This window comes from Coturnix japonica, chromosome 13 (genome assembly GCF_001577835.2).
Source record: "Coturnix japonica isolate 7356 chromosome 13, Coturnix japonica 2.1, whole genome shotgun sequence".
NCBI classification, from domain to species: Eukaryota; Metazoa; Chordata; class Aves; order Galliformes; family Phasianidae; genus Coturnix; species Coturnix japonica.
This window is the reverse complement of record NC_029528.1, coordinates 3720034-3742225: the sequence shown is the minus strand read 5'-3', so window position 1 is coordinate 3742225 and position 22192 is coordinate 3720034. Positions and strand designations below refer to the sequence as shown.

Sequence of the window (22192 nt, the reverse complement as noted above, 5' to 3'; positions counted from 1 at the left end):
TCTCCACCAGATGTCAACAGCACACTTTGGTTGGGTCCTGTTCCCTCCAGGGCCAGTGCAAGGCTGAGTGGAGCTAGGGAAGCAGGGCCAACCCACCAGCAGCTCCACGTGCAACTAACTGTGCAGCTGGGCTTACCCCTTAGTGCACTGCTACGTTCTTGTCCAATTACAGAAGAAAGTCAGGGGTAAAAACATTACATTTCATTGTGTAGAATGTTTTATGTAAAAGCAAATACTGGGTACCTAATGATTGAGGAATGTTGTCCTTTTATAAGTATTCTGTTTTTATCTCTTCCATGCTTCTAATTCCCTGGAGCTCTTAAATGAAATTTACTAGTCATTAATTGCGAATAAATCTTTGTACAGATAAATGATCTCTTGGAAGAGGAGGAAGATATAAAGCTAGAGCAGTCTGAAGAACTTCCAGAGGATGGCACGGAAAAACCTGATGAGCAGCCAGCTGTGGTGCATCTAGATGTGACAGGGAGTATCTCGGATTCCAGGAGCGTTACAGCATCAACAAGGTAACTTGTTTCTGCATTGGAATATAGTCTGTTGTGGTGTGTGAGGCAGAAACCCTCAGACCTCTGAGGTACGTTGTGGTGTCCATGAAGCTTTCAAAGTAGGTGCAGTTCTTGCTACAGTAAAATGTGGAATAAAGTGACGGGTCCCAGATTTAGCAGTAGAACTCAGATTGGGTTATCTATGATTTGTGCAGAGTAAGAGGGGAAAAAGAGCGTAGTTTATTGATGCTATAAAGTGGTATTTTCTCAGTGAATTTTATATCCTCAGGAACAACATGCATAAACTTAACCTCTTGGACAGAAGTGTGGGTTTGTGCTTGCCTGTAACATGCAGGTTTATGTTTTATTTGCTTGTAGTAGACAAGTTTAAGTCTGCTTTATTTGTACTTAAAGTTCACAATTTCTGTTTAGGGGATTTTTTCCTCCCCCCTCTCTACAGCATTTGTTTTGGTCTGGGCACTGCAGGAAGCACCTGGAAGGGTGGGGTGAGGAAAAACCTGTGGTCGAAGCCTATCTGAAAGCAGCAGAAACACAGGGAAGTCCAGGAGGAGGGTTAGTGCCTTCGGCTGACAAGCCTCACAGCTGCAGGGATTTCAGGGATGGCAGGGATGACAGGGATTCTGTCAGCTGCTTTGCTGCACATTTTCTTCATTTCAGGAGTTTTTAGAGTATAAAATAATCAAGTTAGAAAACAAGAGATTCATGTTTATGTTCTGTTCTGTGTCCTTGTTGGTAATCTAGCAGCTCAGTCTTAGCTTGATTTAGGACTATGAAACGAAACCTTCCAGAAACTGGAATTCTGCAAGAGCGCTCTGTGCTCCAGTGGAGGTTTTTAAGCAGTTCCACTATTTGTGGGCATTGAGATGCTTGTGGAATGTGCAAGTGTAGCAGCAGAGATGAACTAAACAAGTTTAAGAGTTGAAAGTCACTAGCCTGAAGAGAAAATCATTTTACATAATGTTTAGGGTTAATTAAAAATTAATAGGCATTAATTATGGTTGGCGTTTTGCATATTTGTGGGAAAGCATAAGGAGGAATCCTGTTGAAGAGAATTTATTGTAAAACCAGAATAACGGCAGGAAACATCTGAAGAAAAAGAAAGAGACTGAATGAGGAAATGTGTTTTGTTGAACTTGTAACTGCTGTAGATATTTTTTGGGAACTGAAGATTGTTCAGAACACACGTTTAATGGCCTTTTTGCATTTTACTTTTATTTCTTTCTTTATTTTTTAAATATTAATGCAGATTGATTGGGGTGCTTGTCTTGGCATGGGGCATGCAGCAGTCTATAAAGGAAAGAGGAAGCAGTGAGCCTTAAACATGATTCTTACCATTCCTTAGCCTGAAGTTCTTTGTCCTCCTTGTTCCTCAGGTTTTGGGAACCAAGTATCTGTATAGTTTTGGTCTCTTTATTGAGAGAAAAGACCAAGGTTGCGTGCTTATCATCTCATGTTAAAGATGGACTGTTTTGATTCATCCGGCAGGGCACACGACCTTCCTTTTAGCTATTTGAGCTATAACTTACTACTTGGCTTGCCACCTCTATTTCTTTTTTCCACTCATCCCACTTGTTCTTGGTAAAACACGACAGTTGTACATTGTGTGGTGCTGGCTTCTCTGAGAGAGGCGAGGTGAGAATATGGGAAATCATTCATGCAATTTATTTGGTGGCTGGTATTTAAGTAAACCTGTTGAGTGATCTTTCAGTCTGTTATGCAGCCGGGGAGAGTTTGTGCACGAGCTGACACGGTGTATGTAAAGGAAATGTTCCCTTATCAGAAGCCTTTTCAACATGGCTCTGTCAGTTTTTCCTGTCCTTACTTCTGTAGAAAAGAATTCCTGACTCAGCATTGCAGCTGACATGAAGATGTGCTGTTGAAATAATCACCCTGGAGTCCTTAACTGTCAGTATGCTGAATTTTTCCCTGTTGCTGTTTGCCAAATAGCATTCAGTTTACTTTTTGCTGTTCATCTCAAATACCCTCAGTTGCAAACCTAATAAGGTGAAATCTCCTTGATGTGTTCTTTGTGCTTTTCAAATGCGGTGTGTAGAAAGGTGAGATGTGACAAGTAGGAAGTTCTGTGAGCAGTTTGCTTTTGTCTGTATTAAATGTGAAGGTGAACTCCTCACTGCTTCTGCCATTTGTTATCCAGTTCTATTTCAGTTAGCTCAGAGAGAAAGGAGATTGTGATAATAAAGGAACAAAATGTACATATAATGAGGCTATCTGAATATTACAAATATAACAAGAGCTTGAATTGCTAGAAGATATATTATACCTTTTAGCTTGGCTCTCTCTTGGTTGTTTATCTGAATACTTTTTCCTATTTCTGCCCTGGAAAATATGTGAACAACATGTTAGAAAAGCTTTCAAGTCTTGATTGGGCAGCTTATTGTCAGGAGTGACCTCATGTTGCAGTCTATTTCTATTTAGACTGCAGGGTTTAGTGCAGCACTCCAGAAGTGCTGTCTGACAAGCAGCCATTGAAACCGTGGGAGCAGAATGCATAACCTCCAGCCGACAGCACACTTTGCTCTTTTTCAAATGAAGCATTTTTACATGAAGTGTTCGTTTGGGATAGCAAAAATAATCAGGATGGCCTGTAAAGTCCTGCTGCACAGGTAAATGCATGGAAGGAAAACGCTGCTTTGATGGGAATGCAGATATCACTTCTTAATGTTATGTGAGATGAATGTATTCTGGGGATATTGTGAAATGAAATAATGTCAAAATTGCTTTTGTTGTTAATGAGAAATAATCTGTGTACTGTCAGTATACTAGGAAGAAGAGGTTTGAAATGTTTTATCTCTAGATAATGTATTTTTCCATCACAGGATACTTACAAGGACTCTTAATGGGTCGGGGAAAGGTACAAAGGGGGTTCCTGGCAGTGGGTTTGCATTGTGAAACAAAAGACGTTTACCTTCGTGTGGTGCTGTGTCATGCTGCATTAAAACTGTGTAGCAGTGTAAGTTACAGCTTTTAAACAAGTATTCTTAAACTGGTGCCTTAGTTCCGAAGTTGTAATGTGTTCTCAGCCAAGAGCAATTGACATGTTTCTTTCAAAAAGTGCCTAATTGCTGAAGTGATTAGTTGGAGGCACAGGATAATTCTTTACATAGTAAGAGGATTGTTCAGGCTTTGGAATGCTGCTGAGTTGTGCACATCTTTTGCTGAGTACTTCTAATGCACCTAAAGGTGTTTATGAAAAGCACCGGTGAATGATCCTCCTCTGTGGGGCTGAAGGTTATGCAGTAAGATGGAAAATTTTGTTATGAATCATGTCTGAAATCTTTTGGATTCTTTGGAGATGAGGTTGATTCTCCCCACTGCCGACACAGTTCCTTGTTGTCTCAAGTGATAGCGAAAGAACAGAACGATTCCAGGTCATCACAGTTTCCTAAAATACTTTTGTACTTGTGCCCTTGACTCAATTTTGTAGTTCTTTTTTACAACCGGTGTTGCAGTGCTTTATGCTCTGATTGCCTCTTTTTCCCCTGATGTGTCCTGGGGAGCAACTGCTCAATAAATTGATTTTTAGTGTACGTCTAATAGAACTTTATAAAAGTAAGCATACCTTTTGTGATGCAGCTCTTACAGGACTTGCTGATAGTGCTCATATCCGGTACTTAAGTACATCCATCTTGGTTTGAAATCTCTTTTTTTTTTTTCCTCTGGTATTTCCTCATTCTTCTCTCTCATATCTTGTTTATAGGGCTGAACTTATTCACAGCTTTCCTCCTTCATTTTTTATTCCAAATCATGGTGGTGCAGAAGTTGTTTAAACATCAGAAGGCTTAAGCAGTTTGTACAAGTAGTAGGGCTACGTGGAACTTCTGAGTGTGGACACCAATAAAAAATGTTCACAACTCAAGACAAATGTCTTTACCGCTTCTAGGCTTGAAGGAAAATGAGTTAGTGTTTAAACACTGAGCTGGCAAGCAAGTCTTTTATGGCTTGTGTTACATCTGCTTTAAAGAAGAAAAAGTAGAAAGTCTGTTCCAGATGGTCTAATTATTTCACTTCTCTAGTGGTGGGTATAGGACTACCAGTGGACTTGATAAGGTCTGAACAAGATACTCCTTGCTGTATTAAAGCTGTTCTTAGTTAAGCAGAGGGACCATCAGATGAGTTTTCAAGTACAGACAGAGCTAATATCAGCCAGAACCATCTTGCAGAGGTACCTGTCCAGCTCCCATTGAGGTGGCAGATTTGCTCTTCTCCCTCATGTATTCATGAAAATCACTTCTAAAAACCACTTTGGCTGTCAGAAGTGCTGCTACGTGGTAAAAAGTAGATTGTGCTAAGAGGTTCCAAAGTGCTTTACAAGTGGCTAACTCATGTCTTAAAACCTCTGGAAAGTACCTGCCTTGTACTTGAAACCTTTCTGTCCTTGGAGAATACTGCAGATCTGTTGAACATTGCAGAGTAAAATTGTGCAACAATCTGATAATCAGGGAAAAGTCCCTACGAACTGCAACAGCGAAGGAAAGCAAAGTACTTTGGAACTTGCTTGAGGCAGCAAGGTTAAAATCTGCCTTCTTAAGCAAGGTGTCAGGAAGTCTTTTGAGACTAAGCGATTAATATTTCCCATGGGAAAGACCATACCTCTTACAGCTCCTTAATGTACTGAGTATCGGCTCTTGGGAGACAGAAACCTGCACTGCTGCCTAGGCGCCTTTGTCTTATGATGGCCTCCCACTTTGTCTGGACGGAGGAATCTTGCAGGGACTGTAAATAAGTAATTACTTTGCTCCCTGTGTTTTCAATTTTTATTAGCTTCTCTGCATTTAGATTTTTAGTATTTTCAAATTTGCTTTCTCTTGTTTTTGAGACTTATATTGAATATACTAAGTTTTGCATTTCACTAACTTAGTTCTTCTGTCTTGCAGTGCTCATATTTCTCCCATAAGCATCTTGCCAGCCTCTGCAGAGTAAGTATAACAACAGTGTATGATTTGTGAATTGTGCTGTTGCTATAACATGTATCGGTGCATTGTCTTAAAAGAACAAATGCAGTAGGTTTGATTAGTTATGAATGAAACATATTGCAGAAGAACTTAACATGCATCACTGACCACAGAAACATGAGAGCACAGTGTGGTAGAATTTAGATTGCAAACCGTTTTGTTTCTATATTTATGTATTTCCTAGGGATTTAACCTTATGATTGTTCTCACAATGTGTTTTCAGCACCAACTTTTGTTGTTTATAGTTAGTGCAGTTCTGAAGAATTGCATGCAGAAATGTGGAGGAAAATAAAACACAATTTTATAGCCCTAAGTTTTGTTTTGGATAATGTGGCTAAAAAGTACACTTGGTATACCCTGCTTTTAAAGAACGTTCTGTTGCTGACATACCTTTGGGTGTACGCTGTGTCCTTCATCAGGTACAGGCTTATTGTCTCCACTATTTGTTGGATCTTGACTTTTGCAATTACAGTCCTGCTCAGGAGCTGCTACAGCCAACTGTGCTGTATGTGCTCTGTGGTTGGCTTTGACCTGCTGTAGATGCAGGATTTGACTGTTGCATGCTAATGTTCAGGTTTTGTACAGTTTGGGGTATGATGTTTTGTTTTGTTAACTGAAGTCATGGTAATCTGTAACTTTTAAAATACTCTCTCATTTGGGTATTACTTGATAGAATATCATGTTTTCAGTACTCCCCATCGCCTAGTATTGGTTAACCTGCTTTTTTTTTCTTTCTTTTCCTTGAACTACCTGGTATAAAAGATTCATCTGTTGTTTTTACCCTTCTGCATAGTTGATCAGTGTAAAAGAGGATTTTTAATGTGAATTCTGTGGCTTTTTTTTCTAGCATTTTAGAACGAACAATCAGAGCAGCTGTGGAACAGCACCTTTTCGACCTGCAGAGCAGCTTAGATAATGATCTTAAACAAATACAGCAACACAGACTGGGCTGTAACAAGGATGCAAACAATCCCAGCGGGGATGAGGAAGGATCTAACAACCAGTAAGATATTTTGTATTGGTACTAAATTGTAGAGAATTGTGCATCTTTAGGTCTTACAAACCAAACTGCCCCATTACTCCTCACCCAGAAGCAAAAGTTGTGTCTTCTGTTGTTCACTTAAAAAATTCCTTAAAAATCTCTATGCTAAATCAAATCAGCTTTCAACTGACAGAAATAATGAACAGCTCTTGAAGCAAGTATTTTATGTTGCTCTTATATAGCTGCAAATTGCAAAGTATAACTACTTTACTGCTGAATTTTCTGCAAGTAGCACAAGACCTTATTTGCCCGGCTCTTTATCTCACTTAATGTTACTTGTGACTCAGTTTCACCATATATAAAAATTTATTGTAGGTGCTATTTCAGTTTCCTTACCATGCTGTTCCACATCAATGTAACTATTGTACTTCCACAGCTGGCAGTCAACAAAACAGCTAATGGCAGATAGAATAAGCACTGTAGATGTATTTGTATAGGATTTCAGTCTCACTTGATGAGTTTTTGTTATAGATCTTAGTGTTTATGGGTGTAGCAATTTCCGGGGTAGCACTGAGAAACTGTGACCTGCTGATATTCTTTAAATATAAATGATCACAATTCCCAACTCCCAAAATGTGTAGCTAAGTAGCGCTTTGTAACATAAGTTCCTTAAGGTCAGAGCTTGAAATGGTGTGGAGTGTTCAGAGGGTCAAATGCTATTTTCTATATCTGCTGTTTTTAGGAGTCTTTAGTCCAAATTCTTGTCAGAGATAAGTTAGTAAGTGATCGTAAAGGTAATAATCATTGCTCATAATGTTCGGTTGTTATAAGTTGAATTTTGGGGTTATGGATCTAATTTCTGTGATATAAACTCTCAGTGGGTGAACACTCCCTCTTGTAGCTGAATCCCATTAGTTATGGCATAAGTGTTTTAAGACTGGCTGGCTTCACAGAAGCGGAGGCTAAAAGTACCATCACTGCAGGTTTGAAACCCAATATGCTCTTCTGGCACTGTCTCTAGCTCAGATGCTTCTGCGTCGTTCTCTGTGGATTAACTGTAATAGACGATACATGATAGCATTCTTGAAAGAGGTCATCCAGGTTCTTTAAAGCAGTACAGTCAACAAATTATGCCGAAGAAAGATATATGACTAAATAAATAACTACAAACTGCAGTCAGCAGGAGTGGATTTCTTAGAACTAACAAAAATGATTACAGGAATTACAGAATAAGTAACTAAAATGTAAAATTGCAGACCATCTTGTGTAGTATCAAGAAAGTAGTTTGGAGTTACCTGAGGGAGGAGAAGGCAAAAGTCAATGGCTTGCAATGAATTATGGAATCATAGCGACAGACATGCTGATACGTTAAGAATCTATGGACAAACAGGCATGGTATAAATTGGTTTTAATGTGGGTGTACTTTTACAAACCTTAAGTTGAATTCTAGGAATATAAAATGTTAGAAATAAGAGGATTTGTTAGTGAAGTGTGCATTTTGATGCTAACTTAAATTAGCTGACTTCACTATTGAGAGGAGTGTAATCAAGGAACTTCATCTAGTCAAGGTTGTTTTGGATAAATCCTTTTTTATGTATCTACCACATACCATTGCAGAAAACCTCAGAAGTGTGTATAAGCTATACAAAGGCCGATTGAGGGCTGAAGAACAGGTTACTGATGCTTTACTGTTTGTTTCCTTAGGAATGATGTTATTGAAAATAATGGCGTTGGTAGCAGTGAGAACACGGGAGACTGCTCTGAAGTATTGGTTAGCACAGATTTAGGCAGCGAAGATATGAAACATGATACTGTAACTGAGGAGGAAGAAAGCATTCAGGTGAGAGGAATAGCTTCCTGTATATGAAAATTATTATTTGCGAAGACTTCAGCAAAGCATTTGGGGTATCGGAGTCTTCTTAATATCTCTGATGCAGCTTTATGTGGTTCAGCTGCTTTGCACAGTTAATTTCCTTTTCTGCTCTGCATACTTTGTAAACATGCAGAGAAATCTCTGTGTACTTTTGGTGCAGCTTGTTTGGACCCTGACTGTGGGTTCTCTCTCTTTTTGCAGGTACTGGCCCTTCCTTCTGCCGAGGTAAGTTAGCATATCAACTGTTAGCATAGCATCTGTTTTAATAAAGGCTTTGAGAGGAGAGGAGGGTCTAGGGCTCTGTCTGACATTAGTAGTAAAAATAGAAAGTTTTGTATATTTTTAAAACTATTTTGCTTAGAAAATGAAATGTTAACAATGCCTGAAGTTGCTGTTAAAGTATGAAAGCAACTGTGTTCTTTCATGGATCTGAAATGACTCTTTGAATAACCTAACAAGCTGACTTCCAGTCACAGCTGTTAGCCTTGTGTATTGCTTTAGAATTAATTCTATAAATCTAAACTCCAGTGCATTTTATTCTGTATCAGTTGTTTCAGTAAAAGAACAGCTGAGAAATGTGCATTATACTTCTGAAGTGCATTTACTTCAGGGCTAAAAGAACATTACTGCAGTAAGAATATGAAGGGAGAGCATGATGCTTGAGTGTTGCATGGTCATGTACAGATGCACTTTTGTTGGTGGGCATAAGGGCTGTAGATGAGCTTCTGTATGTGAGCTTTCCTGTGGGTCTGAAGTAGAAAAATGAGCCACTGAGTCTGCAGCTACAGTCATTCTCTAGGGCAGAAAAGCTATTGTGCAGTGTAGTAAGAAATTGTTTTCTTGAATTGGAATTTGGCTTGAGGACCGAAATGATGTTAAGAGAATGATGGAGCTATGTCTGATAAGGGGAAATGTGAAACCATGTTAAATTGTTGAATGCAATATATATTTGAGCTCAGAACAACTTTTAAATGTCTGAAAATAATATTAAAAGACCAGCTGGGCCCACTTCCTGAAGTCTGAAATAAAATGTAATGTGTTGCTCCAGAGGGTATAAAACACTTTTCTAGTTATTTTCTCCCAAATTCGGTGTGTCTCAAAGGAAGCAAACACTGGGCTTTGGTTTAAATACTTAAAGCAATCTTCTTGTGTCAACTTCTAGTGTACAAGATGGTGATGTAAATTAATCTGAGTTTGCTCTGTGAGGTGGTGAGAAGTGCCAGCTTTTCTTCATCCCCTTCTAATTCTACTTCTCTTTTATTTAATAATGGGGATTAGAAGTTCCTTTAAGGAAGTCTGTCAGACCTTTTTCATTCCATATAACACTAAGCCCAAATCTGCATCCCACTCAGTTCTCCCTGAGACTCAGAGTCATGGCAGTATTTCCTGTCACCCCAAACTCATGCTCTGACAGCTTGCAGTGACAGCGTTGGTGTCTACCTTAAAAACAAAACAAAACAACTAAGCCTTAAATTCTTGATCATGGTGTGTTTGAAGATAGAGATTTCACTGTTGGTCTTCTAGTGAGTAACTGAATTGTTGACATCACTTTAAATATAGAAGTGTTGCATTGGTTAAACAGTGTGATTTCTACACGTGCATAGCAACCTGTGTTTTTCATTCTTGAAATGCTTCTTTGTGCTCCGCAATTACAGAAATATATTCAATCTTTCTAAATGACCTTTTTTTGCCAACAGCCTGCAGATGTATTATTGAACCAATGTGATAAAGATGCAGATGTTGATGGAGAAAATAATAGTGAAAGGTAGGAATGTTTCATTTATTACTTACGTGGCAGAATGTGTAACTTGAGTTTTGAGAATGTAACAGAATCAGTTTGCCAAGAGAAACAAAAAAAGATATTCTTTAAAACATTTTGGCGCAGTGTATCACTCAGCCATGTGGGAATTAGTGCTGGTAACAGTAATTAGCCAGAAAATTTCAAGTTCATATGCAATTGAATTAAGCACTGATTGGAGCATTCAGTTTGAGTTCATTTGTTTCAAAATATTTATTCCTTGTTTGCGCTGTTTCTATTTCTAGGCTGTTCAGTTGGGAATTGTGAAGAGCAGAGGGCCTCACCCTCTGTTACCCCCAAGCAACCCAACTTTTGCTCTCCAGAGTTCTAGTGATGCCTTTAAAGAAATCAATTGCATATCTGCTAAAACTGGATACTGTATGTGAGAGTGAAAAGCATTTAAAATATTAACTGGGTCTGTTTTGTTTCTAGGCAAAATAGTATTTTGGTTGATGGCAATGATAGAATATCTTCAGAAATGTTCCTGGTAAGATGATGATTTCATTTATATATGCAAAATCTCATAAATATAAATACAGTCATGCAAAAAAAATCCCTGTGAATGTAACTCTTAGTAATCTATGTTGTGTTGGTTGGGTAGCCACAAAATCTGCAAAATCTGCCAGATTTTATCCAGCTTTTGGAAATTTTGGGCTGAAACACAAGCTTATGCTTATGTATCTCGTGTAAGAAATGCTTTGTCATGCCAATAATTGGCTAATACTGTGGGAGGGGAAAAGGAGCTTGTTTGTAGTTCCTTGTGAAACATGGGAGCACCTTACTTGAGTAAGGAAGTGTGTGTGTATATATATATGTATGTGTGTGTGTGTGTATCTATGTATATGTGTATACACGTGTATATATCTACATATGTATATATTTAAGAGTTTCCAGAAGTTCTAGGAGTAGCACTAAATAATTAATTTGTTTCCAGTTGCTAAATAAGAATGGAATTGTTCTGTGCTGTTATTTTATACAGGATTCAAGTACCAAAGCTTGCGATCTCAATGCAAATACTGATTCAGAGGTGTCAGGGGATGGTGACGTTTATGTTCCTGAGGAAGCTCTGAGTGTCCAAGTACCACGTCTAGATCTGAAGAATGCATCTGATGTTGACAAATGGGAAGGTAATTTTTGCTCTTTAATTCATGATATACTCAGCTACTTCGAATACATGAAATGCTCTACGAAGTAAGAGAAGCACTCTGGTAACTTGTACACTTCCCCTTTAGCTTCATCTGAATGAAACATTCCTATATGACATGGCCGGTTGTATTGTGTATAGCATAGGTCCTGTCTTGTTTCAGATCTTTGTGCAACTTAGAAGGGACTTAAAAACAAAACAGCTAAAGAAAGCAGAAGAGCCTAAGCTTCATGCAAAAAATGTTGCATATGTATTTTTCAAGTGACTTAAGATCCTCTGGATTCTCTCTCACACGAGTCCTTATAAATACTTTGATTTTTATGATGCAGTTGTTGTTCATGTTGAATTTTGTGGTTTTCTTTTTGTTTCGATCCGAGTTGCTGAAGTTCTCATAGTAGCTGAATTTGGCTTAAGGTCAATGAACTACTAAGCATAGCCATTTACATTTGATTTAGTCTGAGAAGTCTGTTGGTTGCCTCGTCTTGAGCATCAGAAAAGTCCATTATTGGTTTCCTGGTCACTAGACAAAGTGAAACAGCCTAAATTTTCAAGTACAAGTTAACAGTCAATATGATCTCTGGAAGAGAAAGAAGTGTGAAATACACATTTATGGTCTTATTCCTTATGGCCTTTAGGTGTAGCAAGTCCCTGAAATTATAACTCAATTGAACTTCCTTGCTCAGATATGTGGAAATGACTGCTTATGCTGTCCTTCTACTTGTATAGAATCATAACTTCTCTGTTCTCTAACCACAGCAAGACACTTGCTGATAATCTTTGCAAAGTACTTGTCTTTTTACATGTTCTTTATATGCTGTTCTTCTTCTGTCATGTCGAATCATCCGAATCATCAACCTTACAAAAAAAAGTCCACTTGTTAGTTTGCTTAAAGTACTGTGAACTGTCACCAACAGGACAGTGACCCCCATCCACTAATTTTCAATGGGAAGTGGTAGATTTAAAGCAGATTTACTACCCAGGGATTATGTTTAACTTCCAACTGATGGTTCCAGTGGCAGCTATTTTTTGTAGATGCTTTTAAATTGTTGTCGTTAGGCATCAATAAGGCACAAGCAACAGAGAATGAATGTGGTTACTTTTATCTTGTGTTAGAAATATTAAACTTAGTGCAGTAAACTACGTACATTTGAGGTATAGCAGTGCAATGTGAAACTGTAGCGTGACAGCACATAAAGCTCCCAAAGCTCCAATAGTGGTAACTTACAATAACTTGTCACCAAAGCTGGCTGTTTTCCAAATGAATTCCCTGCATGAATTTTGTTTTTAACCCTTTAGAAATGATGAGGTTTGTAATTTGATTCACTGTGAAATACTTGCTTTATGTTGTCAATGTTTATTTACATTGCTTACTTGCATGTTATGTTTTGTTACAGTCTCTGTGTTAACTTTTAGTACATGTTCTCAATACACGTGTGGATTCCATTTCCATTGTTTCTTTAAATCTGTTCATAGAAGTTACTTTGGTTTTGCTTATCCAAATACATGTATATCTTTACTTCAAAGAGAATGTAGGATACCTGTATAAATTTATGCTATGTGATTCTCAGTAGTAATATCATGGTGTTTTCCAAGATGTGGTATTTGCGTGTGGTGAAGTTCTCAGTTTTGGCTGTTCTTCAGTCCTTTTTAGAATGGCTGTTGGGATCTCAGGCACTGCAAGTCCTTGTAGCATTCTGTTCAACTACATTGGATTTGCAAAGAAATCTGCTGGTCCAAATCTTTCAAAAGGTTTGGATTATTAAATCCTATGTGATGGCACCTCTAAAGACTTGTAGTCTATGGGGTTCTTGAAAATGAGCACAAAATGCTTGCTGCTTTAATAGGGGGAAATGCAGACTGGATAATCTGTGTTTGAGCATTTTTATTCTGTATTCATCCTCTTTTTGGAAATCACTGCCATCTCTTATTTACAAGCTATGAACAGAACTGTATGTGGAACTTGTTTTTTGTTACTGTGAAGATGCACGAGACTCTTATTAAATGGCAGTAAGTCTTTACTATTTCTGTTCTGTAAACCTTTTGGGTAAACAGCTCAAACTTACAAAGGTCTGAGCATCGTTACCTGCCACTGCAGTTGCCTGAGAATTGAGAGTGTTCAGGGCCTGGCTCAAAATATGGTGTTTTTTTTCCCCTGGTACTGTATCTTCCTGCTTTACATGTTATGTATGGTTTGTTCTGACTGTGCTGTGTGTTCACTTTAGTATTTTTGCCATTCTTTTTCATTTTATTAGCGCCATGCCCTATCACTTTTCCCCTCATTGATTTCAAAACAATGCATCTGCAGAGAGAAGGGGAGGGTAAGTATGGTTCGCCATACATTCAGTTATCTGCCTTTTGATAGTTTATGGTTTGCTTTCTAACTAACCCTTCACCTGCTGTCCCTTATTTGGGAATGCTCTGATTTGCAATATTTTTCTTCCTTAAGGGCCCCCTTGTATCTTGTACTGCATACGCAAGCAAGATTCTAACTTAACAAACTAAAGAAAGAACAAAAATAATTCCCTAAGCAAAACTGCCATAGTTCTTAGTGAATGCGCTCTGGAAAGCAGGTACAAGGGTTACCACTTATTCATTTATTTTTCAAAGATTACTTTGTGGGCTTTATTGTTGTTCTGCACACTTTGAACCCAGTTTTCAAGATTTCTGATTTGGAAAATACTGGGCAAAACTTCTGAAAGGGAAGGGGGAGATTTTCAATTAAAGTACTTGGAGGGCATCGTCAGCTTCTTATTAGATGGCAAGGCAACGATAGCTGAGAACTGTAAGGGATCACAGCAACCAACTTTTTAATTTGGTTAGTGAAAAAACAATCAGTAAATTGTTTTGGAATCCCTTGCCTGAAAGAATTCCCCTTCCACAAACTAAAATATCTCTTTTTCTCAGTGGTGTCAAGCTGGGTTTAAACTATACATATATTAGAGAACAAACAGACAAACAACAGCAACGGAAAAGCAAACAAAAACAGTCACACCAACAACACTCCTTTAAAAAGGCAAAGTAAGTGGTATTGTACCTGGAGAGGTATTATCAGGCTTGTCTTGCTCAAAATCAAGAGGAGAATCTTTCAGAGCTCACATGTGAGGCATGGAACTTAATTTCTGTAGCAATGCATTTCAAGAGGCAATAAGTGTGTTGTTCTACCATAACATTTCTGATAAGTAAATAAGTAACGCTCTCTTACACTGTTGAACTGTTCAGAAACGCATACTCCTAAGAAACACTTTGAAAAAGGGATCCTAGTGTGCATACTTCATTTCAGTATGTTTTTCTTTCAATTGTTATATGACAGAATTTGTAGCTTTCTGATGTATTCCACTGTTTTTATTCACTTTGTGTATGACACCACATCCTTTATAGCATACAAGACTAAGAATCGCATACACAATTGTTTCCTTTTGACTCTTCTTCATAGTTCTGTTAACAGACAAGCACCATTTTGTTTCCCTTTTTTTTTATCTTACAGATCCATTTCCTGCTTTTAAATCATGGCAGGAAGACAGTGAATCTGGAGAAGCACAGCTTTCCCCACAGGCTGGAAGAATGACCAACCATCCATTGGAGGAGGACTGTCACCCCATATTGTCGCATCGTAGTTTGGACTTTGGGCAAAGCCAGCGTTTCTTACATGATCCAGAAACATTGGATTCTTCATCCAAAGCACTTTCTTTCGTTAGGTATGAACTTAAATGCAATTTGGTGGGTATTGTGGCAGATATTTCTGGTATGAAAATTCCACTGCTTGAAAACATCGTGAGTTCGTTATAGTATGATAAATAAACTGAAAACCAAGGTCAAATGTATCAATATACGGCCATTTGGCTGTTTTGCATACCTGGGAATTGCCATATTGGGTCAGACCAGAGATCCATCTGGGATGGCTGTCTCTCAAAGTGGTCACTGGCAGGTGCTTAGGGAAAGAGTATAAAAATAGGACAGAGATTTTTCCCTGGCATTCAGACTGGGCTTCTGGTAACCTGTTGTAATGCCGCTTCCTGGTCTGAAGACATTATTTATATCCTTTGTTTACCAGGTTTTACTGGATGCTATGATGTGGTTTAATGTAACTTTTTTCCAATTGCCTGAGTATCAGTTTTCGTGTTGTGAGATTTCCTGTTTGTTTCATATATCCACTCCCAGTAAAGTGAGCTGGGTTACACAAATCCTTGCAACAAAAACATGTGGTAATAAACTGGGAATGTTCTTCATTTGGACTTCATTCAGAAGGGAAAGCATCAGCTGTTAGAGGGAAAGAGGTGAGACAGCAGTACAATGAAGTTATAGGGTCTTTTGATGAAGGTTTTCTCTTGCCGGTATAGAGGATGAAGCCAATTTAACCCAGCGTGTAGAAGCTGAGTTGTAATTAAAGAAGCTGCAAGTTATTTGTGTGGACCTCCAAAACTGTAAATAACCTGTGGCCTGTACTTCATAATTCTGCTAATATGAAAAGCCATTTGAGAAAAAAATCAGCATGCTTACTTGGGAAGAAATAATCCCATAAAAATGAGAAAATTTAGAACAGGAAAGACCAACTCCAGAATTTCCAATTCTCTGTCGTAAGTTCATTGATACAAAAGGTGCTTTCCCAAATGTTCTCCTGTTAGTGGCGAACTGCAGTTGATGAGTACTGTTAAAATGATGTATGAGACTGACCTGTAGAAAAGTGCTGATTCTAATAGCTGCTCTCATTCTGAAACTAATAAGGATCTACACTAGTATGTGATCAGATTATTATTTCTAAATACTATATCTTGACTTATGTAGATGTCACTGGCTGCACCAAGAGGTCTTTTAGGCACCTTGTGTAATACATATACTAGAAAATTCCTATGGTGTAGTCTTGAAATGCAGAGTTTTTATAAGGCACAAATGTTAAGGAGCTGAGCGAGTGCAATAAGAGACTGAAAACCAGAGTTGCATACTGCAGAAATGTATTAGAAAGCCAAACAGATTAGATGATGGATATTATTATTGTTGTTATCATTATTTAAGATAAGGATCTATTAAGTTATCTAAGACAGATAAGTGGAGCTGCCTAATTACCAGGATTGTTCAGTGTTAGCTTCTAGACTAGGCTGTGTTTTGTGCCAAATGTTTCAAGAAGTACAGATAATCTTGTAATTTAGATAAGCAACTTAGCCACCAGAAAGATCTGAGCAGTTTTAATGACAATGTAATTGACGGTACTTGAATTTCAAATGGTGTTTTTCACCAAAGAGCTATTTCAGTTAGGGATATTATTGAAGTCAGAGAGGAGAAAATAACATCGTATTTTGAAGGCAGTGGATGGTAGCGCTTTGATTGAGTATGTAAGAAGCTCTGACTGAAAGCTTGAGAAGAATATATTATGAACTGAAAAAGCAAACCAAACAAGTTAGTCATCTGCTAGCCTAACACACTGTTGTTTGCACTGGCTTAATCATTTGAAATTACATTTTAAAATGTTTTTAATACAGAACACGAAGAGCATCCTTCAGCTCAAAAGATGACAAAAGGGAAGACAAGACACCTTATCAGCTTGTCAAGAAACTACAGAAAAAAATAAAGCAGTTTGAGGAACAATTTGAAAAAGAGAAAAACAGTAAGGTAAGTTACTGCTTTTATTCAGGATAAATGGCTGCGTGGTAGGGCAAGTTACTTCTTGTTTCATCACTGAAAAACGAACTGTGAGCTCATGGAGTAGTTTTGTTATATGCTGCTTTCTGCAGCAAATTGAACAACCGTATGAGGAAAACATGCTACAGTGCCTGATGGGCAGGTGGTGGTGTTCAGTTAGACTGAAGGGATATTTGATGAAGCCAATGGAAAAACAAAAGCATCTTCATTTCTCTCTGAATCAACTTCTGGTGCCTTATTTCAAGCTTATTTTCACAAATGCTCATTACGTTGGCACTGTGATCTGATCTTGTTCTGAACAACATTGATGTTACTGGTCATCTTTGCTGCCATAAATATTGCCACGTGCTTTATGAAATGTTAAAGATTATTTATAAACATGTTTATATAATATTTTGTATTACTTTTCAGCCCTCCTACAGTGATATTGCAGCCAATCCAAAAGTTTTAAAATGGATGACCGATCTTACCAAATTAAGAAAGCAAATAAAAGGTAAGGAATGCAAAAACAAAAACAAATCATATGTATGACTGAAATAGAAGTCATAACTCAGCGCAGTTCCACAGGACAGTTCAAATCTTCAACTTTTAGATTCTGATCTATTCCAAAAGCAAAATGAAATTGATTTTTGTGGCTTTGTTTTTAGAAGAGAAACTTTACCTTTGTAAGTGGCTGTGATCCTCATTCTGCAGTTAAACAAACTGAAAGAATTGGTTCTCTTAAACCTTTGGGTTACGTAGTTTCTCTGTTTTCAGATGCAAAGCAGAAGAGCTCAGATGGAGAATTCATACCTCAAGCACGTCCACGAAGCAACACTCTACCAAAAAGCTTTGGTTCCTCTCTTGACCAAGAAGATGAAGAAAATGGGGATGAGATGCGGGTTGTGCAGAAAGAGAAGAAGCCCACCAAGGAAGCTACACTTGAACTCATTTTGAAAAGATTAAAGGAAAAACGAGTTGAGAGATGTTTGCCAGAAGATATAAAAGTAAGCATAAGATTATGGTGTCTAATGCCAATATTGAACAGCTTTAAATCTATCAAGGTGGGACGTATGGTATTAATTAATCTTGGCTTTTAGTTAAGTTGCATTTGTAGCTGATACAGTGGAGAAACTGCTCAGGTGACTTTTTGATTAATACGAACAATTCTTCTAACAACAGAAAATGACAAAGGACCATTTGGTAGAAGAGAAAACATCTCTCCAGAAAAGTCTCCTGTATTATGAAAGTCAACATGGACGGCCGGTAATACCTCTTCTACTTCATCAAACTGTGCTAATGTACACTTAGACTATGGGATTTCTTGTGCAGGAGTAATAATAATAATCAGTAATACCTGATTATTATTGTTTTCCAAACAGTGATCTGTCTGTTTCCACGTTGCCATCCAATGAAACTACTGCATTAACTGCTGAAAATGAGGGTTTGTGTATTGATTCTTTACGTAGGCCCTTTATCACAGATCAGTGGTTTACTGGAGTTTGCAAAGTGATTTGTGGAGGTTGGTGTTGTACTTTTCTGTGAAGCAAATTTTCTAGGTAAAACTCTGTAAGTTTATTATGGGTTTCACAGAAACAAACATTGAGACACTTTTTTCTGAAGTATGTAGCAGATATCTTATATAATTGGGGATATAGAAGTTGGAGGAACTGACTGGCAGCAGGTATCTAGAGTTCTGAGGTTTTAATCACAGGGATAAGCATTTGCTTGTCCAATCAGAAGATGCTTGCAGACATTGTTCTATCAGCCTTCTGGACTTTGTGCACCAACTTAGTAATCAGCACTACTGCATACATCTGATCAAGCCTTTCAGTTATAAAAGCCCAAGAAGAATAATGGTGTTAGTGCTACTGGTACTGACTCTACAAACCCCTTAGAGAAAGAGCCAGTAAGTGTTGATGATAATCTTCTAGTTTCCTTGTTTTTAGAATTTGAGAGTACAATCAGGTGTCAGATTAAATCTATCTACAATTTCATCTTTTTTTTTTCCTGTCACTCCTGTATAGTCATCATCATTGCTAGTTACAGTCTCTTCCCACAGCTCTTGGTCCCTTTTTTCCCCTTATTTTCTAAGGGTCTTTAGAGGTCTTACTTCTACTGAAGCTCATCTAACATTTAAGGAGTCTTAACTCGGTATTTTTCTAGAAGAAGTTTAAAGTGGGAAAAATAAGGGGAAATAAACACCAGCTTATTTCCTTTCCTTTCCATAAACTCCATTGCATACACACAAACTAGTTTTATGTTCCTAATTGGAATGTATGTGGCCTGGCATGAGAAGCATAATGCTTTCTGTTTGCTTGCATATTATTCAGTGACTGGTATAATTAATTCTGTGGTTTCTCTGCCTTTAGGTTACTAGAGAAGAAAGACATATTGTGAAGCCACTTTATGACAGATACAGACTTGTAAAACAAATGTTAACTAGAGCAAGCATTACTCCTATTCTTGTGAGTAAAACATGCTATTTATATTTTTTCCCTTTTAGAACTGCTAGTACGGGTTTAGAAGAGCTAGTAATAAAACACGCCTTTCTTTTAGAAGGTATAAGGTGGTGTTGTAGTTGAGGCGTTTGGCTTACTGCTGAGAACTCAGCAGTTCAAGGCTGTCTGTTACCTTGACAGCTCTGAGGAAGTAAATGGTTCCCAGTGGAAGTAAACAAGTTGTTGTAACTTTCCTTGGCTGAGTCATTTGCAAGTCGCCCTGCTAGGTATGATCCACAGTGTGTATGGTATTAGTCTTCTGTAAAAGAGTAACACCAGTTGTAACAAAGCTTGCCTCTGTTCTGAAGTAGATTACTGTTACCAGAGGCAAGAGTGATGGGATGGCCATTAAAATCACTTCATTCACTTTTATTTCCTTAGTGAGAACCATGTTATTGACACCTGCCTGCAGCATCTGTGCATCATCTGCTCTTTTGTCATGTTTTCACTTCATTTCCTTCTAGCTTGCAGTGCTTTTTCTTCCCTTTCCCCTCTTGAAGAGATAAGGAAGAAAAGTTTCCCTATTGTTCAAAATGACTGAGTTAACCTTTCTTCTTGTGACCTGTAAGGCAGTTGTGGACTGACAACCAAATAGCTGTCTTGTTCTCTTGCACGCTGACTCAGACTTGGAATTTTGATATTAGCTATTAACCCTTTTAGAAGGAAGGGGCTGCACACTGTTAGGCAGTTCCCTATCAAGTTTAAGTAACTGGGCACTAGCTTACTCAGCAGTAACTTAATCTGCAGTCTGTGTTGACTCTCACTGTTCTTAACCAGCTGCTTCAGGCAAAGAACATTGAGATAAAGAAACCAGTTCAAGATTACTCAAAATCCATAAGGAAAAAGGAATAGTTGTTTTTATAGGAAAACATGATTTAAATTGTAGTCCCCTTTCAGGGCAACTCGATGTCAGAATCCATTTCTGAATTCCGTAAACACAGAATTTGTTCTGATACACTGAAGCATTTCTCCATGACTGCTGAGCCACAGTTGGGTTTTGGTGTCCTTGACTGGTTGGGTTTTGTCTTATTTCTCATCAGAAATCCAGCTCTTCAAATGAGATGCATATCATGTTATCCATAGTCTTATGAATGTCAGTCTTTTTTATTTAAGCTGTGAAACAAAGTGATGGTCAATGTTCAGCTGGAAGAATTTTAAACTTAGAAGAGATCTTAGTGACAACTGTTCTTGCTGTAGGCAACAGGCAAAGTATTTCACAGGCCTCTGCTATTGAAGTGTGTAAGACAGATAAGTGGAGCTCTCTAATTGCCAGGGGTAGTTCAATGGTAGCTTGTAGGTCGGCTATATTTTATGCCAGGTATTTAAACAATTGCTTTTTAAATTACGTGGCAATTGCTTCCCTGAGATATCTGTGAGGGTATCTGTGGGTATTGATCATATACCCATAGCCTGTATGGAAATCAAGAAGCAGGAATCTCCTATCACTAATGGAAGTTCTCTGATGGGTTATTGTCTATGTGTGTTCATGTTCTACCTTTCTCCTGTTTGTAAAGTCTATCAGTTTAAAGTGCTTATCCTGTCCAGCCATAACGGGATGAGCAGAGCATAATGGCATGTGTGTAACAGGCAGCTGACAACAGCACCTGTACCTCAGAGTGGCACGTGCTTAGACTGGAGTTCAACAGGTACAGATATTGAGCTACAGGTTACTTTTACAGCTTGTTGGGCTTCAGGGTAATCTGGAAAGAGAAGCTGGCAGAATTATTCCAACCACATTCGAGGCCAGAGATACAAAATGTCTCTGGCCTTATATAGCTTCATTTTTTCTGTAATTTAGGAGGGACAAGAATGAATTTCAGAGATGGCTTTCAGCATTATGGATTTTGTTCACAACATGTGGGGCAATTGCTTTTTATTGGAAGTTCAAAGAAGAGTATAAGAGTTTCAATACATAAATGATAAGCTGCAGCATTTACTTCAGTTTGGGGCAACAGAGTTTTTGGATTTCAGGGCAGTTTTGTTTATGCTCTTTAAGTCTGTTCGTAGCCTTTTCTTTTGGGGGAAAAAGACAGACCGTTAAGTATTAGGTGGTTTGAACAGGATTCTGACTGTGGTCATCATTTAATGTCTATTTGCACATAATTAAATGAGCTTGAATTATTGCAGGGTTCACCGTCAACCAAGCGGCGGGGGCAGATGTTACAACCCATCATTGAAGGTGAAACTGCCCACTTTTTTGAAGAAATTAAGGTGTGTACAATGCACTTTACAAAATGTGTCTCCCAGCCCTCACAGGAGGGAGTTTGTTTGTTTGAATTCTGCTTTCTCTTTCAGGAAGAAGAGGAGGAAAGTGATGGTTTGTCTCCAGACCTGAACGATATCTTAAAATCTGCTGTCCAAACACAGTCTGTTTTAAGCCCAGTTGAGAACTCGGAGTCTGACGTTGAAGATGGTCAAGAGAAACTGACCCGGGACCTCAGGCTGTCAAGCACCCGAGCTGCTTCTATGTGGGTATAAATAGGAAATGACCAATTCTGTTACAGAAGTTGTACTGATAGCACTTAGTCATGGTACCAAATATGGTGCTGGGTGGGAAGGAATGACATGTTCAGTATTTCTCAGGAGCTGTTTGGCTTGAGTGAGCATTATTTCCTATGACATTGTCTGAGTTCTTTTTGTGTTCAGAGAATTGTTTACTATCTTCTAAATCTTCTCCAGCCTACTCAAGCTGCAAAGAGAGCAGAAAACATGCACCCTTTTATTAACTACCGATTGAATTTCAATATTTCACAGTCAGATTCTGTTTGCCTTACAAGCAGGGTG

The 22192-nt window shown here is 38.2% G+C and overlaps 1 protein-coding gene across 4 annotated transcripts in view; it reads left to right on the top strand.

Moving 5' to 3' along the window:
- Nucleotides 1–22192, top strand: part of FAM13B (family with sequence similarity 13 member B) — a 39951-nt gene that overhangs the window by 14389 nt on the left and 3370 nt on the right. For 2 of the 4 annotated variants that reach the window (XM_015875675.2, XM_015875680.2), the window contains 17 exons: nucleotides 367–524; nucleotides 5420–5461; nucleotides 6345–6500; nucleotides 8184–8319; nucleotides 8554–8577; nucleotides 10050–10117; nucleotides 10583–10637; nucleotides 11130–11277; nucleotides 13547–13612; nucleotides 14779–14989; nucleotides 16769–16898; nucleotides 17340–17421; nucleotides 17685–17914; nucleotides 18090–18173; nucleotides 19280–19375; nucleotides 21536–21619; nucleotides 21704–21876. In XM_015875675.2, coding sequence (XP_015731161.1) covers nucleotides 367–524; nucleotides 5420–5461; nucleotides 6345–6500; nucleotides 8184–8319; nucleotides 8554–8577; nucleotides 10050–10117; nucleotides 10583–10637; nucleotides 11130–11277; nucleotides 13547–13612; nucleotides 14779–14989; nucleotides 16769–16898; nucleotides 17340–17421; nucleotides 17685–17914; nucleotides 18090–18173; nucleotides 19280–19375; nucleotides 21536–21619; nucleotides 21704–21876 — 1943 coding nt within the window. The remainder of the gene's footprint in view (nucleotides 1–366; nucleotides 525–5419; nucleotides 5462–6344; nucleotides 6501–8183; nucleotides 8320–8553; nucleotides 8578–10049; nucleotides 10118–10582; nucleotides 10638–11129; nucleotides 11278–13546; nucleotides 13613–14778; nucleotides 14990–16768; nucleotides 16899–17339; nucleotides 17422–17684; nucleotides 17915–18089; nucleotides 18174–19279; nucleotides 19376–21535; nucleotides 21620–21703; nucleotides 21877–22192) is intronic. The other 2 variants (XM_015875677.2, XM_015875678.2) reach the window with 2 other exon arrangements.